At 58.5% G+C, this 21,803-nt stretch overlaps 4 protein-coding genes and 1 pseudogene across 4 annotated transcripts, besides 1 other annotated feature; all 5 read left to right on the top strand.

Moving 5' to 3' along the window:
* Nucleotides 1–573: 573 nt before the first annotated feature.
* Nucleotides 574–1,596, top strand: LDBPK_231050 (quinone oxidoreductase-like protein; the record flags this gene model as incomplete). Its single annotated transcript, XM_003860956.1, has 1 exon — nucleotides 574–1,596. The coding sequence occupies one exon, from the start codon at nucleotides 574–576 to the stop codon at nucleotides 1,594–1,596; it is 1,023 nt and encodes a 340-aa protein (XP_003861004.1).
* Nucleotides 1,597–2,727: 1,131 nt separating this feature from the next.
* LDBPK_231040 (hypothetical protein, conserved) lies at nucleotides 2,728–5,058 on the top strand (the record flags this gene model as incomplete). Its single annotated transcript, XM_003860955.1, has 1 exon — nucleotides 2,728–5,058. One exon carries the CDS (start codon nucleotides 2,728–2,730, stop codon nucleotides 5,056–5,058), a length of 2,331 nt encoding a protein of 776 aa, XP_003861003.1.
* A 1,224-nt stretch (nucleotides 5,059–6,282) lies between these two features.
* Nucleotides 6,283–7,590, top strand: LDBPK_231030 (annotated as a pseudogene).
* Nucleotides 6,283–7,590: a sequence feature.
* Nucleotides 7,591–10,154: 2,564 nt separating this feature from the next.
* LDBPK_231020 (hypothetical protein, unknown function) lies at nucleotides 10,155–11,738 on the top strand (the record flags this gene model as incomplete). The annotated part of the gene is made up of 1 exon (XM_003860954.1): nucleotides 10,155–11,738. One exon carries the CDS (start codon nucleotides 10,155–10,157, stop codon nucleotides 11,736–11,738), a length of 1,584 nt encoding a protein of 527 aa, XP_003861002.1.
* A 7,336-nt stretch (nucleotides 11,739–19,074) lies between these two features.
* LDBPK_231010 (hypothetical protein) lies at nucleotides 19,075–20,334 on the top strand (the record flags this gene model as incomplete). Its single annotated transcript, XM_003860953.1, has 1 exon — nucleotides 19,075–20,334. The coding sequence occupies one exon, from the start codon at nucleotides 19,075–19,077 to the stop codon at nucleotides 20,332–20,334; it is 1,260 nt and encodes a 419-aa protein (XP_003861001.1).
* Nucleotides 20,335–21,803: the final 1,469 nt, after the last annotated feature.

Raw genomic sequence — 21,803 nt, 5'->3', positions numbered from 1 at the left:
TTTTCGTTGTCTTCCCCACCCCCTGACCGCGCTCCCGTCTGAGCGCTCATCATCATCATCTCTCTCTGCGATCCCGACAGCTCGTCTTGCGAGTAACACTGCTCTCCACACAGCTGATCGCTACGTTATGCATCGTCGAACACGCAGTGGGCGTGAAGGTAAAGGAAGCTTGTAGGCGTGTCTGTGCTTGCTTCTCTGTGGCTGTCTTCCTTCTGCGGCTCCGCTGAGGTCGTTGTTATGTAACGGCGAGGACAGGCCGGAGAGGTGTACACAAGATACTTGTCCTCCGCCGCTTTTCTCTCTGTCTGTCCACACACACACACACACACAGATAATGAGAGAAGTGCGGTGCGTCTTCCACCTTCACCATCCCTGATTACACACGCGCGCAGTTCTTTCGAGTTGATTCGTTTTCTGCTGCTCCCGCGGCCGGTGCCTGCGCTCATAAGTAGACGAACCTCCCGGCAACCCCCCTTCCCTCGCTCGCTCTCTGCGAGCCCTTCTCTCTCCAACACTCACACACAACAAACACCACCACCACGACGAGACGTTGGCATTTTAGTTGAGAAAGCCATGATGCGTGCAGTAACGTTGAAGGGCCTCGGCGGCATTGCCACAATGTCCATCAGCGAGGTCCCCAAGGCGGCCGTGAAGAAGGGAACGGATGTGCTTATAAAGGTCATGGCAGCTGGCGTGAATCGGGCAGGTGTGTCGCAGCGGCGCGATAACTATGCGCCACCAGACGGTGCGAACGAACTTTTAGGACTGGAGGTGGCGGGTATCGTAGAGCAGGTAGGCTCGGACGTGGCAGGTAGAGTCAAGGAGGGCGATCGGGTGATGGCACTGCTGCCCGGCGGTGGCTACGCAGACTACGCCGTAGCGCACATGGGCTGTGTGATGGCGATGCCGCAGGGCTACACCTTCACGGAGGCCGCCGCCATACCAGAGACGTTCATCAGGGCGTGGCAGATTCTTCATCGCCATGGAAAGGTGAAGCGGGGGCAAAAAGTGCTGATTCACGCCGGTGCCAGCGACATCGGCAGCGCGTCGGCACAGATCACGGAGAAGTACTTCAAAGCAACCGCTATCACGACCTCTTCCGAGGAGAAGCTGGATGTGTGCAAGGCGCACGCAAGCGTGACGCTGAGCCGCACGCCGGACGAGCTTGGCTTGGCCTTTGCGCCGAAGCTGAAGCGCCTCTTCGGCGAGGAGAGTGTGAACGTGATTGTCGATCCAGTGTTTGGTGGAACGTACCTCAGTGAGAATGCCCAAGTGCTCGCCCCCAATGGCCATCTCATTGTCATTGCCTTCATGGGCGGGGCGTTGGTGCACATGAATGCCCTGCCGCTCTTTCGGGAGAGGGCTAAGATCACCTTCTCCAAGCTGCACTGCCGCAGTGACCAGTACAAGGCCGACCTCGTCACCTCCTTCGAGCGCGAGATCGTGCCCTACATGAGCGAACGCATCATCTGTACGATCGTGGACCGCACCTTCCCGCTGGAGGAGGTGACCAACGCGTACAAGTTTCTCGCGGAGAACCACGGCCACGGCAAGGTGGTCTTGACCGTTTGTGAGCCATCAAAGCTGAGCATGTAGAAGAGGAGGGACCAGGAACGAGGCTGGACACAGTAGAAACACTGAGGAAGTTTCTAGTGGGTGCTTTCCCTCCCTCTTCGCTCAAGGAAAGAGGAGAAGAGGGGGGGGTCACTTGATGTGTTTTGCACCCGATCTTCGTGTATTCCAACCCTGCCGTTGCGCATCTCAGCTTGTATTATCCTTTGGTGCTCTTCTGCACACGCGTGCCATGTGCGTACTGTCTTTTCGGCTCATCTCCCTTCTTCCTCCCTCGCTTTCCTTTGGCGGTATGACGCGACGACGACGACATCCAATACGAAGATCCCTAACCGAAGCACAGAGCGCGGTGTGCGAAGTGTGCACCTGTGTGCACGGGCACGTACGTGAAGCAAGCAACACAGGCGATCAGCCAACTACTCCGCCCGTGTGCTTCAACAGCTCCGCCCGTATTCCTCGTTTCCCCCTCGACTCTAACTCTTTGACCCTGCGTGTGTCTGTAGCACATGTAATGCGTCTTGTCACTGCAAACGCCTCTTCACACCCGCCATGCCGGCGCGTCTCACCTCTCTGTCGGCGCTGGCGAGCCGCCGATTTCTTCCAGCCTGGTGTGCATCTCCGTCCTCCTGCATGCCCACCCCATCTTCATCTCCCCCTCCCTCACCCACCCTACGCATTCGTTCTTCTATGATGCCACAGCGTGTAGCGTCTCTGTTCAGTGCCTGGTCGTCTAGCTTCGTGACAATGAGCGACCGGCTCCGCTCGCGGTTTTACTCTCCTGGTGCACCCATCACCTTGCTTCCAGCGATGACAGGGTCTAGCGCTCTCGCCGTTGCACAAGCAGCAGCATCATCGTCACCACCAACTCCGTCTCCATTCGTGGCCTCACTTGTGGAAGTTCTCCTACGTTCGCGGCAGCGAAGTCGCAGTGCGGCATCGCGATCAGCGGTGCAGCAGCATAGAAACACACACCACGACGCCGCGCGCAGACTTCGCAGTAGCCATGTAGCGCTAACAGATTTGCTAGGCGGCCTTGATCTTGGCCCTGGGTTGCTGCGTGCCACGCGTGTCTGCTACGAGCGCAACATCGTACGCAACACCCTCGCCGATACGCCGTCGGGCTACATACAAGACCCTCGTGCGCACCCCGTGACGATGCCGCGGTACGACAGCGTTAGCCGCGTCGGAGTCGCTACATTGGAGGCGCTGGAGCGCGAGCGTGAGCTGCTGGAGCGGGAGGAGCTGGCCTACCCCGGCTACACAACTCTGCGCATTCAAGAGTTGAAGCACACGGTAGTTAGCAAGGCAAGCACACAGGCAGACTTGCAGCACGCGGCAGACGCGCTGCTCGAGGAGCTAAGTGCCCTTCTCAAGGTGGTCGGCCAGGAGGTGGAGAAGCCGATGAGCACGCAGCGGGTACTCCTCTTGAAGTGGCAGCAGCGCCAGCAGCGCCTGCAGAACCGTGAGAACGCTTTCCAGGTCAACGTGCCCAGCACACCCGCTTACCGCGTGGTTCCACAGGCGGACGGCACGGAGGTCATCGAGCGACCGGGCCGCGACACGCCACAAGCACCTGTGCACGAGACGGATGACGCATACTTGTCACAAGCCGTGGAGGCGGAGGAGCTGCCGCCTGAGGCGCTGATCCCCGAAAAGACGATCATCACGACTGCTGATGTGAACCACGTGCGCTACCTTTTGGGCCTCACGTACCGCCGGCTGGAGCGGTGTGATGAGGCGGAGATGATGCTCTACGACATCTTGGCCGACGATGTCACGAATGTGGACGCCATGGAGTCACTACTGGAGCTGTACACGGGCATCGAGGGATGGGTACCGCGGATACGCGTGCTGCTAGACTACCTGGCCAAGGAGTACACCAAGGCGGCGGAGGAGGGGCGGCTGCATCCTGCCTCTGCATCCAATAAGGTGCCGGCTGTCGACGCCCATTGCGCCGAGGAGCCTTGCGCGACAGTGAGCCCGGACGCTGCTGCGGCGTCAAAGTCTACACCGCAACAACCATCTTCGTCACCATCCTCGTCAGTGTCTCCCGCGGACGCCGTGGCGACGACGGCTGGCACGGGTGCTGCCCGCAGGCCAACGCCAGCCTACACGACGCTACCTCAGGTCGCCCCAGTGGAGGTGGCGCTGTCCCTCTTGTCCGATCTCATCGTCGAGGCGGCCGCGCAGAAGTGCTCGTCCGACGGCGAGGGCGCCGCGTCGCGGTTTTTCATCGAAGCGATGGGGCCCATTGTGCGGGTCCTCGACCGCGACTACGCATGTCGACTGCTCGAAGCGCTTTTCCGCGCTGTCGATGAGCAGCACTTCGCCGTGCGCTTCGACTCGGCCGACATCTCCCCGAAGGCTCGCACGTTCGCGCTCTCCCTTGTGATCGCGTTTCTGAAGGCGCTGATGGCGCGCCGCATTCATGAAATGCTGCCTGAGTCGACCCGATTCCACTTCTTCACGCTCGTTAAGCTGCACTCTGCACTTCGCAGCGCTGGCCGCGTGCATGAAAGCTACAAAATTTGCGAGCGGCTGATGCAGCTCTATCGGGCAAACTCGTCTGTGCACCGCGCTCGTGTGTGTGCGTCGTCGAGCGTGACTCTGAGATCGTCTGCGCCGTCGTCGTTGCATGCCGAGTGCAACAGCATGCTCAGTGCCTCTGCAACGAGGCCCACGGCGGCTGCGACAGCCGAGGTGGAGGCGCAGGGACGTGCTACGGAGGCAGGCGCACTGCTACCTCAGGCAGCCAACGCGCGTCGCGGTGCTGCTGCGGCCCCTAAAGACATTGCTGAGGGGGTGCCGCCGACAGAGAGCAGCCGGCTCAGCGAGCCGCCAGACGTCCTCGACGATCAGGACGCCAACTACCGCGAGGCCTTTTTCCAGTACGTGAGCGACCGCGCGCACGACTCGCCAGCACTCGGGCGGCGGCTGTGCATGGAGGCCATGGCTGAATTCCCGACGTGCGCCGCGCCGTGGGAGACGCTAGCGCTGCTGATGCACAAGGAAGACCCAAAGCGAAACCTTAGCGACGCCATTATCGCTGCCCGCCGCGCGATGGAGCTGGAGCCGTTCAACGTGCGGGTCATCGTTACGCTGGCGAACTTCTACAAGGCCGCGCACCGCTACGAGCTGTGCGACCGCATGATGGATCGCTACCGGCTCATGTCTTACATGGTGGAGGAAGGGGCAAGCGAGGCCGACATGATCGCAACGGCTGCCGAGATTGCGGCACTGGATGAGCAGACACCGGAGGCACAGGACCTGGTTGAGGAGACGGGGCGCGCCATGAAAGAGTTCCTCGAGCGCATGGAGCAGGCGACGACGTATTCAATGCCCATCGACAAGGAGCCGCGTCCGCTTCGGGACGGGCCGATTCGCTTTATCGCACAGCAGCCGGATATGCGACCGGCTGAAGTGGAACCGCGCGACAGGGAGCTCCTGCGGCAGCTGCAGATGATGGAGCCGCGACAGCAACGGTGAGCGACGGGCATCGCCGAGAAGAAAGAGCTCTTCCGCCCTTCTCCAAGGCTGCGGTGCACGAGGGAGAGAGACAGACAGAGAGAGAGTCGTTCGGTTCGCGAGTGAGCGCGCGGAGTAGAACGCGAAAGTTGGAGGAGATGTGATGCGCTAAGGTCCGTTGCCTGCACGCGTTTTCAATATCGTCACAGAGCTGCAAGCTGCACACCGAGTTTCCACCGACGAAATGAAATCTTCTGAGGTGGAGGGACGATCGGGGAGGGGCGGTGGCGGACGGGAGGAGCGGGGTGGCAACAGCGGCCGCACCCCTGTCCCATTCTTCTACCCCTCCCGAGAGCAAGGCTGGAAACATCAGATGCTTCTGGTGTTGCGTGTTGTTGTTGAACAACGCCCACCCCTCCCTTCTCACCTCCCTCTCCTTGGCTATGCGGTTGTGTTTTCGTGCGTGTGCACTTTTGGATAGTAAAGATATGCCGAGGGAGACTCGATTCAGCACACGCGCGAGCGCGTGTGTCTTCTTCCTGCTATGCTTACACTCCCGTGATCTCGCATTCATCCCCTTCTGCTGCGCCTCCGTGCATCCCTGACACACACACACATGTACATGAATGCCGCTTATTTTTTTCTTCGATTTTGCCTCCTCGATGCCGTCGCCGGCTGCGTGTGCGTTCCCCCGCCACTGGAAAACGACACACCCAACCACACCGTGCACATATCATCACAGCACACGCTTTTGTTCGCGAGTGACCCTTCACTTGGCTCACCCTCTCTACCTCCCCCTCCTCGACTCAGCCCCACAGTGGTGCGTTCTTTTTCCATTGAATTTGAAGCCTGTAGGAGTGGGTGCGTGCCCCCCTCTCCCTCTGCCTGTGTACCTGCACATACGCAGGCACTTCGCTTGTTCTCCAACTTGTGCACAACTAGACTAGATGCCCTAGATATACACGCACTTTATCGAGGACGCGCTCATATATATATATATATATGCACGGATACAGATACACGCACGCGCCAGCCCGCTTTTCACACACACACACACACAAGCTGCCTCTTGCTGCGCCCCTGCTTGTTGTGGATTTTTTTGTGTCTCTTGTCTGTGTAGACCTCTGGGCGGCTTTGTGCGGCTTCTTCCTCTCCCGCCTTCGGCACCCTGTCGCCGACGGCGCTCCTTGTTGCTGTGGTTGCCGATCTTTCACCTTCTCGCTCTTTCCCTCACTTTAGTGGCGCATGGGTCGGCTGCTGAGAGAGCACAGTGGCCGCGTGCACGCCTCGAGCGCAGCCCGTCCCGCTGCGGCGCCGGTCTCCACGGCACCGCACGTACTTAATGCCGTCGTATCTTCGTCCCTGCCGAATCAAGAACGCTACGTGGATGCTTCGGCGGGGGTGATGCTCTGTGCGCCGTGTCCCCGTTCCTCGAAGCTGCTCCCTTCTTTTGCACTGGACTCACAATGCCCTGTGGAAAGAGACTCCCCTGTCACAGATGGGCGATCCTCGCCCGCTGCTGTCCTTTACTGCAGCCAGCGGCCTACGCGTGTTCGCGATTGTGAACAGGCAGCAGTGCGGGAGCGGCACACAGCGGCGGCGGCATCACCTGAGGGGCCGTTGCGTAATCCTTCCGGGTCTCATATGCACAGCTCTTCGTCGGTTGGTATTAGTACGAAAGCCTCAATGCCGCTCTCCAAAACCTCACGGCAGCACCGACAAGTGCCGTCATCCTCCACGCACGCGGTTACACCGGAGGCATGCCTAGCTGAACAGCTTCACCATCATCGCCTGGACAGAGCCGGGCAGCGATATCCGACGCCGCCGTGGTGGCTGCCTGGAGGAATAGAGGCAGACAGTGATCTTCTCGTGAGAGGTTCGACTCACCATTTTTCCCGTTCCATGCTTCAGCGGAGGGCCGGCGCTGACGACGTAACGCCTCACACAGGACAGGCAGAGCGAGGACTCGGCGAGGAGCACCGGCTGCCATGGCCATCGACACCGGCTCCGCCGACGCTGCGATCACGCGCGCGTAGCGCGATCAAGGGCTGTCTACCACGGCCTCGTTCGCCCTCCGCCCGGTTGCAGGCGCACCTCAACACCTCGTTGAACAAGCTGCAGGAGGCAGATGGGGGTGCGTCACCGCTGGGGTTTGTGAACCCTGGCGCGTATCGCCTTGGTGATGCTGAGACAAGGAGCTCGAGGGCTGGTCTCGGGCTTCGCGGTGCATGTGCTCCGGTTCACCGGCTTGGACGGCAGTCCGGATGTATGTCTTCTCGATATGCTCTTTTCAATGGTGTCTTCTCTACGTCTCCATCCGTGGATTCGGTGCGACCGCGGGGCACCTTGTGCACCACCTCGTCGTCAATGGAGACAGCGTCCGACAGCGACACGGAGGCGATGCCACGACGCGTGGTGTTCAACAACGTGCTGGCCACCACCGCTGCGTCCACATGCCGCCTTCGCGTGTACCAGGAGAGCTTCAACCACCCTTCCGGCTTCGCTGTTCCACAACGCGGCGCGGGGAAGGCGGTACCGGTGCAGGCAAACTGAAATGGTCTTGCGGCGCTGCCGCAGACGGCGGCGGACTGACACGCCATTGAGTGCGCTGTCAATGCCGTCCCGTGCTCTCTGATATACGGTGCCAGCAACCACGCGTCTGCACCTACGCTGGCTGCGTATAGACAAGCTGTAGCTGCCGAGACGGGTATTGACCCGGCGCAGCTGCGGCACGGCCCGCTGAGCGCACGCTACGATCGCGTGCGAGGCGCCTTGAGGGAGTCGATCGTGGAGCGGGCGGACGGCGGCGGTGGCGGTGGCGGCGCTAGTCTGATGCACACGACAGCGCGGCTGCGTGTCAGAGCCTCGCGTCCAAGTGAGCTGTACGACCCCATATCGGGACTGCCACGAAAGCCAAATGAGGTGCCGGCTGTATATCTGCAGTCCATGGCGGCGGAAGCTGCGGCAAGGGTGGTGTCTTACCGCCACGGCGATGGTGGCCCTCACGCCTCGATGGATGCACGAGCCAACTCCAGCTCCGTAGCGACGAAGCGACAGATCAGAAGTGGGGCGTTCGCTTGGGCCGACAAGCTCAGCGGACTTGCCCAGCAGCGCAGGGCGCGCGCAACGGCGCGGTCTGCGCAGCTGCATTCCACCCGTCGCGTCACCGGGCTGCCTCTCCGCCCAGATGAGCGACGCTTGTATTGGGCAGAGCATGCACCGCTGCACAAGACGTCGGTGCGAGGGCTGAACGCGGTGCTGCAGGGCGTGGGAGAGGCGGAGGAGGGTCTGCTTGTCGAGGGCCTTGGCCCGAGAGGCGCATGGGCCAAAAGGGAAAGCGCCGGCAGAGGCGCGTCGTGAGTGGGCACTGACGTGGCCGTGTACGCAGAGGAAGAGACAGAGGTGACGCTCGACCATCGGTGCTCCTCGACCGACGCGAGCTGCGGCGATAATGATGGCGACGACGACGAAGAAGCGTGGGCAGCGGTGGCAGTTGAACGACCACGCCGACGGGGCAGCGGAGGGAGGGGGGGGGTTTCAGGCTGAGTCTGCGCCGCTGCACCACGCCCGACTGCCGTCTCGTGCCTCAGAGCAAAGTACGTTCTCCTGTGCAAATTCGGCCGTGGCTGCCGCTTGTGCGCACGGCTCCAGTGAAGGCGCCGCTGACGCGTCGCGCGTTCATATGGAAGGCAGGAACGGCTTGGTGGACTCGCACGTGCACGAGGACGTCACCACCGATGTTGAGAATGGTGCGCGAACACGCAGCTCAGACCACGATGGTCTCTTGCATCATCGGACGGCAAGCGACCATCGCACGGGGACGCCGTCGATGGGGCATTCAAGGAGAACTTCACCACCTCGGCGCTCGCATTCTCACGAGCACCCTGAGCGCGATCGCCATGACGATGGGGACTTACTCCTATACCCGCCACTGCTCACGCCTCTTCTGCAGGAGGTGGGCATGCGCCTGCGCGTTCACCGACTCCCCACCATAGCAGAGCTGTGGCGCTGGGGTGGTGGCGATCAGGAGGCGATTCTTCAGATCGCCGGTTTTAGGCGAGAGGAGCGGCAGACGATCCTATGGGAGCTGGAGCGCATGATACGGGTCAGCTCAACAAGGTGCGCACTGTCGGCTGCTGCCTAAGAAGGAGAGGACTGTGGCAGGGGGCCGACGGCAGGGGCCAGGCCGCACATTTTTTACTTCGCCTTCTTTTGCTACTGTTTCGTGGTTTTAGCTTCTCCACCGCCTCGCTCCACTCTCCCCTCCCCCGCTGCGGCTCTCACGACGCACGCGTCCCGTTGCGTACCTTCGGCTGGGAAGTGCGCCTTCCTTCCCCCTCCCCCTCCCCCAAAAACGCGAATGTATCGAGCAAAGCAAAAAGGTACGCCGGAAGCGTGAACAAATATGGTTGCGTGACGAACTCATCATCTCCTCTTCCGCTCTTTTCATGTGTGCGCGCGGTCACCGTGATCAAGCACGCCTGCACGCCTCTGCTCCCATGCTACTCGGATGGCTCTCCCCCTTTTCGGCGTGTACTGCCTTACACCCTCATCTCCACCCCCCCCCCCCTCGTCTTCTCTCTTTTATCCACCACCACCTCCATGCACGCTATCCACTTCGGCACACATGTGCTTCGGTCAAAATTTTTGTTTGTTCTCACCTCACTACCTGCGCGTTCTCGTCCCTGTACCTCACGCGGCGATGCGGGGGCGCGCAACGAAAGAGAAGGAGGAAGCTCCACAAATCCCCTCTTTGGCGCGCCAGCGACAACTTAAAGCCCTCTTCCTACCCACCACCACTCCCGCTGTTTCATCAGCCAGGCCGACGAAACACTGTGGGACGTCGAGTAAACGATTTCGTCTTGCGTGCTCGCTTGGCGTATACTTGTTTACGCGCCCTTCCCTCTTCCTCGTTTTTCTTATTGGCTTTGCGCGTGTTGTGCATCGCTCTGCACCTGTACACCATCTCAGAGACACGCGCACACACCGACAGGCGTGATAGGCCGATATAAACGACCTACCGCCGCCGCAGCAGCAGAGAAGCAAAGCAGAACGGCAACACCAAAACGAAGTATACACACACACACACACACACACACACACACACAGGGACCATCATGAAGACGTGCCAACGACGTGGTTGGGGCTGCGCGGTGCGACCGCCGCAGCTGCTGCTTCTCCGATTTCTCGCCTTGATTCTCCTGTTTCTGTGCGTGCACGCTGCTTGTGCCGAAGAAGCCGAAATACAAGCGAACGCATGGCTGAGCGCGCCGGCGTCGGTGTGGAGTGTCATCGTGAGTGACCCGAGGACACACTTGGCCATGATTCAGGCGGTGACGGCAGATTTCGTTTCTGCAATTCGAGCTGCCGACAGCAAAGCAGTAGTCTTCGTGACGTCTCTGAAACCCGTGACGCCGCAGAAGGCGTGGGCCAGTGGTCCGGCCTACGGGGCTTATGCTCAGTTCACTGCGATGACACGGTTAAGCAAGGAAGAGGTGCTTTGGGCGCTGCGCAGCTCCGATCTTCGCACCATCAACAAGATCTTCCAGTCCGTGGGTTTCGACGCAGCGGTAGAGGCACTGGCGGCTGATGGGCCGCCGTCCATGCAAGCCGTCGGACCGGTGCTGCTGCCGGTGTCGGGGTCGACGTTTTTCTGGCAGCTGCTTCTCGGTACGCTCATGACCCAAAATGCTATAAGCGTCGATGCCTTCATGTACCCACTGCAAATGGACATCCAGGACGCCGTGGACTCCACCCTGAGGAATTACCTCATCGAAGCAACTCCGTTGACAAACGAAGTGAACGTGTCGAGTTGGTACGTGTCGTACAACGTCTGGGCTTTCCCCGAAGCCGAGGTAACGCCGAGTACGCCGTCCGACCTCAGAGCGTTCGCGATGAAGTCTAGGATGCCTCTGTTTAACAGGTACATGAATACCGTGATGGACACCTACCCGACTCTCAAGGCTTACTCGGACCTCCTCCCCACCATGGTGCACGCACGGACGCCGCCGCTTGGTAACCCATTCGAAGGCAACGGCGCCAATGACCCAGATAGAATCTTTGAGGTGCTGGCCAATGAAACGGGCGATTACCTTCTCGTGTTCAGCGGTGATGCCGACAGGTGGGGCCAAGTGTGGGAGAAAAGCCGCGACGCCGTCTCGAAATCGATCGAGGAGGCGATTGAGGACAGACTCCATCGTCGCACCTTCCTGAACAGGGCCTTTGTTACCTCCGCCAAGACGTTGCCGAATGATTCGGTGAACGTTGGTGGACTGCAGGTGCTCTGCCGTGTTCTGCAGGGCATAACGATGATCTCTAATCACCCGTGGTCGCCTGAGGAGGTGTCACCGCTGCTGTTGCAGGCCAACTACAGCGCGACGCAAGCCCTCTACATCTCGGGCGGCGGTCCGGTCGCGGAGTACACGAAGCGGCCACCTGCAACGGCATCCCAGTCGATTTTGTTGGCGGCTTCCTATAAGGCCTCGCCGGGCTCGATCGCCACAACAAGCATCAGCTACGACTACAGAGTCCGGCTGAACAAATATATAATCGGGATTATTGTCATGTCAGTCCTGATCATCGGCGCGTCTCTTGTCGCCATCATCATCACGGTAAGTTTCTGCTGCTGCTGCCCGAAGCTCATCGGCGGCGGCACCGACAGGAAGCGCTCTGCGCTCTCGCACGCAAGCATCGCCCCGTAACACGCGGATGTGGAACGTCTCGCAGACATTAGCAGCGCCCTGGCGCCTGGCGTTGGTGTGGGGGATTCCATGAATGATCCGAAGCGGGGCGGCGTGCGTGAGGATGTGTCTTTCGACCCCACCAAGTGGTAGTTCATGTGCCGGAAGTCGGACTACTCAGAAGCGGCGTGCTTGCTCGCTGTGTCGGATGATCACGGCGCATCGAGCACGGACGCGACTGGCAAGATCGCTTGCCTCAGCGGCGTTGTGGAGCCCAACGAGTCGTGCAATGACCCGCTGGCCGCGACCCCGGCCAGCGGTATGCCGACGAAGGAGACATGTGAACAGGGGCTCAAAGTCACCGCGCCGCCGGCGGGTAACAACGAGGACGACGCCGCCAGCACCAGCAGTACTCGTGCGCAGGGCCGCCGCCGAAGCTGAATGCCGGGCGACGAGGCCGATGCGGTACGGCGTACGCAAGTCGATCCCTCTGCCCGCCGCTGCTGCCACCGGAGCGCCGGTGAATGAGGCGGAGACTTCTGCTGACTCGCAGTTGAGGTTAAGTCAGCAGAGCTCGCCAAATCCGTACAGCGCCGTCGACGCTAAGGCAGGAGGTGCCACCACCTGCCTGCCCTACTCAACGCCGTCTGACGACGATCCTTGCTCCGTCAAAACTGACGAGCTGTGTATCACCAGCGCCGGCCTATTCATCCCTCGGCTTCTACCGCGATGCACCGATCCTGCACGGGGCTGCACCTCACTTGAGTTCTTCGCCGGAAGAGGATGTCCACCTCTGAGCAGACGTGCGAGCCTTTTCGGGGTTCACCACATCCCTACACCGACACTCACCCCATGCTAACACGCACATGCGTGTTCATTTGTGTGAGTGACCTAGGTAGCATGAGTCATGCACCTCATCCACACTTAGGCCCCGCACTCTCTCCCATTTTCTCGACCCCCTTTCCCCTCCCCAAACAGTAAGATGGCGGGCTCATATAAACCGTCAAGCCGAGCAGGAGTAAGACGGAGGGGAACGGGGGAGGGGCGCTGAGACTCTGCATGCTTCTTTCTTTTTGTTTGGCTTGGTTGGATACATTTCATGTAAGCTCACTGCTCATGTGGCCAATCATTTTCTCGTCATCTTCCTTTTCTCACTCGGTCTCTGGCATGCGCACGTGTACCTTCACACCCACAAACGTGAGTTTTCGAGAGAGCTGAGGTGGGTAGGGGAAGGGGGGCGGGGCGGGTGGAGGTCGCGTGGAAGGCGAACTTTTTCTCGCTCTCTCGTGAGTCGTCCATGACTGAGATGGAGTCCCTACGACAGATCTGTGACGGTTAAGCCCTTCTCTTTTTTTTTCAGTGTCTCGCTGTTATGATCTACTCACTTTCTGGCTTCTCTGCTGCTGCTGCTGTTCTCTCTCCCTCTCTTTCGCCTTCTTTCCGTCTTTGTGAACTGCCTGTGCAGGGCACACCTGCACTTCAACTGCGCTTATGGCCGCGTATGCGTTCTGTGTCCGTGTATGTGTGTGCCTGCATGCGCCCCCCTCCCTCCCCTCTCCTTGCCTCTTTTCCTTTCCCTCCCCCTATCTCTGTCTCTCTTCCTCAGACATTTGCTTACCTTGTGTGTGTGTGCGTGTTTTGTGTATATTTCCCTTCGTTTTGTCGACCCGATATCCCTTTTGGCGTGCTCTTGACCTTGCCGTCCTTGCTTCCCTCATGCACTCGCTTGAGCCTCGTGTTGGTGGGCTGTGCTCCCATGTTGTCGTCTCCGCCCCATCTCTTGGTGTCAGTGTTGTTGGTTTGTTTGTTTTCCTCTTCTTCCCCGGTTGCTTCCTTGTCTTGATGTGGCAGAGTGGGCGGTGGCGATCATGTGCGCGCATCTCTCGTCTCGGGCTCTCTGTCTCGCCCTATGGGCGTATGAGCGGCTGTGCTGCCTGCGTGTCTGTGTGTGTGTGAGGAGACTTACGAGCACTGGCGCGTGCTCAGCTGCGTGCGCTCTCACTCGGCTTCTTGCGCCTTGTCGTTTGTGTTGCATGTGCGTATGCGTGTATGTATATATATATATATATGTGTGTGTGTGCGTGTGGTGCAATACTTGCCGTGCGCCTCATGCTGTGCTGCATGCTTTGATTGGCTGTATGCGCTCTTGCATTCAGCATGGTATTTTGCCTTACTTCTGTTTTTTTTTTGTTTCGTCTTTCTTCGGGTGCACACGCCGACTGATCTCGCCCCCCCCCCCTCCCCCTTCCCCACCTCCCGCACACCGAACACTGTGACCCCCTCTTTCTCTTTCTGCGTTAGCTTTTTGCTTCTTTCGTGGGCGTGGTCGCCGCTCGTGGCGCGCATGGTAGCGCGGTGAAAGCCGTTTAGCATGCTTGCCTATGCGCGCTTCGGGCCTGAGCAGGGGAGGGTTTGTGGAACGAGCCCCGTGGATACCTCATAGGCGAGCGATGTAAAAGAGGGAGTGAGGTGCGCCTCGGTCCTGCTTTGCAGCACGTATGTACGCGCCGCAGAGCTGCGTGGCCGTGCTCGGGCGCTGCATACACCACTTCACGCAGACACAAACGCACCCGCACACGTTCACACGCACTGCTGCTCCCCATACCTTCCTCTTACCGACAGCAGGCACTCTTTCCTTTTATCTGTTTTTGTCATCTTCCGCTTACCTTTTCAGCCCTTGGCTTGCTTGTGTGTTTCACAAACAATCAAGCTCGAGTCCCTCGTCGCCCATGCGCGGCTTCCATCGTTCTCTACACAGGGACGGGAGAGAAAGGGGGAGGGGGGAGAGACAGCAACGAAGGACGTATATATCTCCTGCCTGTCTCTGTCTCTCTTCACTTCGTCTGTGTAGGCATGTGTGTGTCTCACTGTGGATGTTTGCGTGGCCATGCACTTTTTTGTGTGCTGAAGTCTGCGTGTGCGCGCGTTTGTGTGTGGGAGGCGGGAAGTCGGCGAATCCGTGCCCGGGGCGCAGCTTTCATGGTGGGTTGCTGGTCCTTCACCACACACACACACACACACACACATCAGTGCGTGCCATCTCGGGGTCCCGTTCAGCCCCCTTCCAACAACTTTCTGTGTGTGGGGCAGCCCAGCAGCCCTTCCCCCATCCCCCTGCCGATGCCGAGCCACCTTCCGGTGGTGACAGTTTCAAGCCCCGGACGGCGGCGCGTCGGAGCGACCTGCGCCAGCGCACACGTCTGTACCGTCCAGATGATGGGCAGCGTGCCAGCGTGGCTGGCGCGCATCCCGCCCCCCGCCCTCGCACTGCCCACTGGTGCGGGGCCGGCGTGCCACCGCGTACGGGCTGCACCACGTGGGTGGCGACTGGTGGCACGATGGGAGCGGCTGCGCGGCGGCCTGCGAGGCGGCGGGTGCTGTGTAGAGTTTGAGGCAGAGGCGGCGCTGGGCGGACTGAGTCGGCGCATTGCTGTACCGCGTGTGCGCCTACGGCTGCAGTGCAGGAGGCGATGGGGGCCTGTGGCAGGCCGGCGGGCGGGCGGCGGCTCGGGCGTGGCGTTGGCCGCACGCTTGTCTGGGCAGCGAGTGGGTGCGCTGAGGACGCCGGAGAAAGCAACTCCTGCCTCTCTCGGTCTTCCTTGTTTTCGTGGTTGCTTCCATGCTGTGCGTGTGTTGCTGCTTCCGTCACCTTTTCCGCCTATGGGCTTTGTCGTTGTCTCATCTGCCGGGCGGTGATGAGGAGATGAGGCTCGATACCTCGCCTCCCGGCCCTCCTCTTGAATGATTCTCCCAAGCAGGAAGCTTCCTCATCTCTGCTATGAGCAGCACTTGTCATGGCAATGCAGCAGCATCCGGTAGCTTCCTTTCTGAAAAGCCCAAGCGAGGGACGCTAGATCGGTTCGCGAGACTTGCAGGCGCATTCGGTACGAGGATCGGACAGCGTAGGCCACGAGTACATGCCCTCACATGCAAGAGGGCGACAATTCCGAGCGGGGGGGGGGTGCGATGTTATACTCGCGTTTGCTATCCTTTTCTTTCCTCGCCTTCTCTTGCTGTTTTGATCAAGGTTTAATCCTCTGTTGTGGTTTCTTGTGTTGAACTCTTTTCCGGCTCTCTTGCTTTGCTGCTCTTCACGCCTAAGCGCTCTCGTGCTGTCTCGCGCTGTCGGTTTCCTGGTAGGCATGTTCATAGGATATATGTATTCGGCACGTGTCTGCATGCAGACAGGTAGAGATGCACACCTACGCGCCTCTTCCTACCTTCGCCCCACTCGCACAAAGTAAGCAGTTGCGTAACGCGCGTTCGGCGGTGATGGCCTCTGTTTTTCTTTGTATGCTCATTTCTCTGCTTCGCCTTCTCTCTCTTGTGTGCCGTTTCGGCCTGCTTGACGCCGTCACGACAGATACGTGTAGGAAGGAGATGAGCTGCAGCTTGCCCCATGTGCCGATGGCAATTCTGCTCGCTCCGACGCAACAACAAGAAACAAAAAGAAAACAGTAACAGTACAAAGAAAACAAAGAGATGCGTGTGGTCCTGCTCTCCTCACCCTCTCTGGCACGTTTCACGCATGCGCATCGTTGCACAGGCACGCCTTTCCATCCTTCCGTGCGTGCACGTGCTCCTCTGTTGGGATGTGTGTTTTCATATGCCCGTGGCATACATCAAGGGTCTTCTTGCTTAAAAATAAATGTATATATATATATGTACATTTACGCATATATGACTGGATATATGTCTATATCCATATCTAATTTATGTCGATATATAAAGCTATACCTATACGCACACGCACTCGCACACCTACGCACACGTATATACATATATAGGAATGCGTAGAGATGAGTGCTTGCTCCCGTATTATGATGATGCCTTCTTCCTCGTATTTACGTCACATTTCGATTTGTTTATTATGTTATTTATTGTTTGCTGCTGCGAAGGTCATCGCGTATGGCACTCTTCTTATACAGTGCCACGTGCGTTGCCTCCGCCATTTCCCTTTTACACATCTCATCAATTTTTTTTTTGTTTCGCAGTGTGTGCCTCCACGTCTGCACCAGCACTTCTCTCTCGCTCTCTCTCTCTTCCAAGGTGCATATGCTTTCTGCCTTCTTCGCCCACTCAGCGCCCCTCCCCCTCTCTTTTTATCTTTCAAGCCGATACTTGGCAAGAAGACCTGCCTTTGTGCGTGCGCTTCATGAGAGCTGAAGAGCAAGGGATATGCAGTGCAAGTGCTAGACTCTTTTCTATCCACGCACGCGCACAGACGCACAGGCACGAGAAAACGATGAGGGGTGCACCGATGGTAATGAATGTAACCGGAATCCTTAAACTGATGGTCGCCCGGTACAGGCTCGATGTCATGTGCTGGGCAGCAACAAGAAAATGCCAACGGTTCGCTGGTGAAGGTTGTGGGGCGTGCAGGTAGCGCCTCTGCCTTCCGCCTCGTCAGCTCCGACAAGACGCCTCCTTGCAAAGTGTGCCCTGCGCCAACGCCGTTTCTGCCATCCCATGCATGCGCCTTATTTTGCCCTCGTCCCCCGGCACCGCCTACACGTCCGCCACGGTCGAGTACACTGCTTTTCGTGTGTGTTGACCGTCCTCCACCACCCTCATCCCTGCTTCCCTCTCTTCATCGCCCGCCCTCTTCCTCATCGTCACAGCGCGAACGACGACCGCTGGCTCTGGCGCTGGTTGTGGCGCACACACGCACACGCGCCAACGCAACGTGCCTCTCCCTATCGAGCCCCTCTCCTTTCCGCGCCATCCGTACGCTCGAATCCGCGCCCCGCAGGACAGCGACGGTGGAAGCGCACTGGCTCGGCACGGACGCGACAGAGAAGCGGGACAAATCTTCTTCTGCTGCCTTCTCAAAGCCGTAGGCTGACAAGGGCCAGTCGTGGGACTTTAAGGCTGTAAAGCGCAACCTGCGCGTGGGCCATACGGGGACGATAGCGTGGCTTGACGACGTGCTCGGCATGCCCATGAAGGGATGCCGCGACAGCAGTGTGCTGCAGCTGATGGAAAGTGGGCAGTGTAGGGTGCACCACCACGTGCTGTCAAGGACAATTCCGAACGGTGAGGGCTGGGGGGGGGGGAGGAGCTGAACGAGGGGGACACACCCTTGAATGGAAAGTAAGGCGACTCGCTTCTGGCGGAGGGAGCTGGGCGACGCTGTTTGTCACGATGGCGGCACACCGCTGGGCTCTTCCCCATTTTCCTCTCCTCCTACACGAGCGTGGCCGAGGAGTATGCTAGCTATATATATATATATATGCGTGTATGTCGCCGATGTGCATTAGCGGCCCCCTTTGCCGCTCCTGTTGGAGAAAGCTAAGTCGCCTCTCTTCTCCCAACTTGCGGCGCTGCGAAGAAGAAAACACACGACATTGCATTTCATCACGCTCAAGGTCTAGCGATAGGCTTACCTTCGGCCGTGCGACGCGGGCTTTCGTTTATTTCTGTGCTCCTTGGCGCGCCCGGTGGAGGGTCTGCGCATGCACGCATGCGCCCTTCCAGACAGGCGGACACAGCAGAGCGAAGTGAAACAAACTACGATGCCCGTGCGTCCCGCCGTCCTCTGTGAAGATCACACAGTCTTCACCTTCTATGTGCGTTCTCCTTTTGCATCCATCTTCTCTCTGCCCACATACATTTCTCTCTCACCCTTTGGTGCTTCTCTTTCCCACCCAACCCATCCAGTGTACTCTCATACAACCGCATCCGTTTCATACACTGCCTGCTTCGGCCCTTCCCTCTCCGACACACACTCTCAAACCTGCCGTGGTGATGGTTGCACATACTCGTCGCTGCTGCTTACCCACCTCGCCTCCCCTTCATATCTCCATTACTCTCACCCGCACACACACACACACACACAAAAGCCAACAAACCTAAAGTCTAAAGTAACCGTTGATTCACAATCTGCACCTGGCAACTGAGGTTTGTAACTCCTTCCTTCACTTCGCCCGGTCTTGTTCTTTTTCACGTTTTCGTTTTTTTTTCAGTTTTCGGCTGCCGTGGTTTCTCACACAAGTCCTCTGAGCCTTCCCTCCTTGTCTCTCCTCCTTCGCACGCCTCGCTCATTCTCTACTACTACTATCATTTTTTTTGTTATTGTGGTTTTGATGGGTCTGCTCCTCCACTGGGACTTCACTATCGCGTTTCCGTCCGTGTGTGTGCTCCGCTCTTCTCACTCTGTCTCTTTTCCCCCGTTCGCTGGTTCCTCGTGGGGGGACCTCCTTGTACGAGGCAGTGCATCCACATCAAAACACGCCCACGTAGGCACAGAGACAGGCAGACAGACAGGCACGATATCTGCGGCGGCAGACAAGAAGCGTTTTAGACAGAGTCACATTACCAAGCGCGGAAGGCACGCCAAACCTTTGCATTGCGAAAGATGTTCACTAACGTTTTACTCAAGCACCTGTACTCGCGTGCGGCGCTCCTGCTGCTGCTGTCGCTGCTTGCCTCTATCCTCTCTCCATCAAGTGTTCCAGGCATCACACATGTCTACGCTGCGCCGTCACCGGCGATGGAGGTGGCCCCGAGCGGCTCAACGTTCTCCTGGCAGAAGATGCGGAACATCATGGTGACTGCTGCGATCGCAGAGAACGTCATGACGAAGACATTGCCGCAGAACTTACCAAGCACTGCCGTTGCGGGTGTTGTGGTGACCACCAGCACTAGCTCGCTGGCGGCGTCCGCCATGCCCCTCAACGATAAGCACGTGCTAGTGCCGGGCATCTCTGTTTCACCGGAGGAGGTGGCTGCAAAGGTGAACGGTGCTTCTTTTCCCCAAACCGATGCTTCAGTGAGCAGCGTCGGCAGCCAGCCTCCACTGGAGGACGCCAATGAGCTTCTGCGCAATTATGCCCAGCCGATGACGGCGCTCTATAACAGCGTGAGCGCTCCCGGCACGGAGGAAATTTATTTCATTGAGAACGTGACGTATAAAGTTCGGATTCTGTTCTCCGGGCCGTCGGCAAGGTGGTCTATCTCTCTCTCCAAGAGCCGCGACAACGTTTCGGTGACGATCGTGCAAGCGATCGAGGTGTTCTCTAACTCACGCAGAATGATTTGCACGCCTACGGTAGATTCCATGAGGGTGATGGAGAAGGATCCAGAGCTGAAGCAGATCGGCGATGGCCATGGCGGCCTCATCGTGGACATCACGGTGAACTGTGGCGGCACTAACTTCATGATCGGCCGCTTCCTCGACTCGTCGGAGTACGCCAGCACGCTGGACTTTCTCAACACAACAAACATCACAGCTGCCTTTCAGAGTAGCTCTCGCTCGTCATCGAGAGTTGACGTGTACACGACGATGGTCCGCGGCGGAGAAAACACGTTCATCTGTGACCGCGTGTGCAAAGGAATGATCGCCATGGGCTGCCTCATCGTGGGCCTGTGCGCTGTTTGCGTCGCCATCACCCTGGTTGCCATATGCTGCCCGTGCTACTGCGTGCGTGCCGATTGGGGGAACTCCACCGACAACTCCACCACATTTGATTACCCAGACTGCAGCAACGCTGACGCGGAGAGTAGTAGGCTCGATATGCTGCAGGAAGGCATGCATGTATACGGCGACCAGAACGCGTCGCACTACTTCGCCACGGTACCCAAGAGAACGATGAGCTTCAGCAAGCCGAATGCCTAGTAGCCGACCTCAAGTAAGAAGAGTTCCTTGGTACAACCCCCTCCGCTCCCCTCTCCATTCTATCCTGCAGCTCGTGCGCATCGCATAATACCTCCTTTGTCCCTCGCCCGTCCGTGTCACTTGTAGCGCTCCCAGACACACAGACGCCCATACAAGCGCGGTTCTCTCGCCCGTCTTCTTTCCCTCTCTTGCCTTCTGGATTCGGAGTTGGGCGTGCATTCTGTGCGTCACCGTAGAACCACTCCAACGTGCGGGCTCGCTCACACGTAAAATCAGGAAGCCGCAACACAGAGAAAGAGGCGAATGGAGGTGCCGGCTGGCAGGACAAGTGGGCAAAGATGAGGGAAGGAGGCGGCGGCGGCAGACTTGCGATGACGGATTCGAAGTAGGCAGCTGTGCTGTGCAATGCCTTTTGCGCAGCACTGCTCTCACGTGTGTGTGTGTGTATGCGTGCACAGGCGTGTGCGCCGTGCTGTGCTTTTCATGTTTTATTCTGTCGAGAGCTTTTGACCGTGTCGCTGCTTCGGCGCGGTTGGCTTGCTCTGAGTTTACTTTGTTAGACTCAAATTTTCTTCAACACACTGACATACGTGCGCCTGCGCAGACACGTACCCTCTCCTCAGCCCATCTGTTGCTCTCTGAGAAGCTCACCCCCTCGACCCCTTGTATTCTTTCCGTCGCCCTTCTCCCGATCATTTTCTCTGCCTCTCTCGATACGAATGGCAGGGGTTGTATGTGTGAACATTCGCTGGATTTCTCGGCGCGCTTATATGCGTGCTGTTCAGCCTTGTTTTTTTTTTTCTCGACTCCATCCTTCTCCGCATGTTTCACTCCGTGCCGCTCTCTCTCTTTGCGCCTCCTCCTATAGGCCTGCGTGCTTAGCTTAGTTGCTTCTCCTCTCCCTCTCCCCTCTTCATCCCCAAGGTGCACCCCCCTTCGCCATTACGCCCGTTCCGTGGTCTCCCCTAGCCCCCTCCCATCCGCCGCCTTACCTTCCTCCTTGCGCAGATTATCAACACCCTTGTTTTTGACAAGCCGCATCTGTTGACACTTCATACACACACACACACACACACGATATACACCGAAGCGTATGGAACACTCCGAGACTCAGACAAAACGCCGGGATCTGCTGCGGGTATTTTTCCTTTTCCTTCGCCTTTCTCCATCTTTATATATATATATGTTTATGTTTATGGTGCGTAAGGCGCCTCCGTCTTAAGTGAAACAACAAAAAACAAACGCGTGTTCGCGTCCCTTGCGCTGGGTGCGTGTGCCCAAGCAGGGTGGTGTCTCTCTTCCTTTTTTTTCCCCATGCAAAACCTGCACACACACACATGTATGCTTATGTGTATGCTTAGCTCTCTCTCTTGGTCTTCCCCTCCCCGCGATGCGCATCTCCTCATCCTCCCTCTTCGCAACACCCGTCTTCTTCTTTCTGTCCCCCCCCCGCACATGTGCGCATGTGA

Source organism: Leishmania donovani, chromosome 23 (genome assembly GCF_000227135.1).
Source record: "Leishmania donovani BPK282A1 complete genome, chromosome 23".
NCBI lineage: Eukaryota > Euglenozoa > Kinetoplastea > Trypanosomatida > Trypanosomatidae > Leishmania > Leishmania donovani.
Note: the sequence above shows the minus strand (reverse complement) of the source record. Positions and strands in the feature narration are given on the sequence as shown.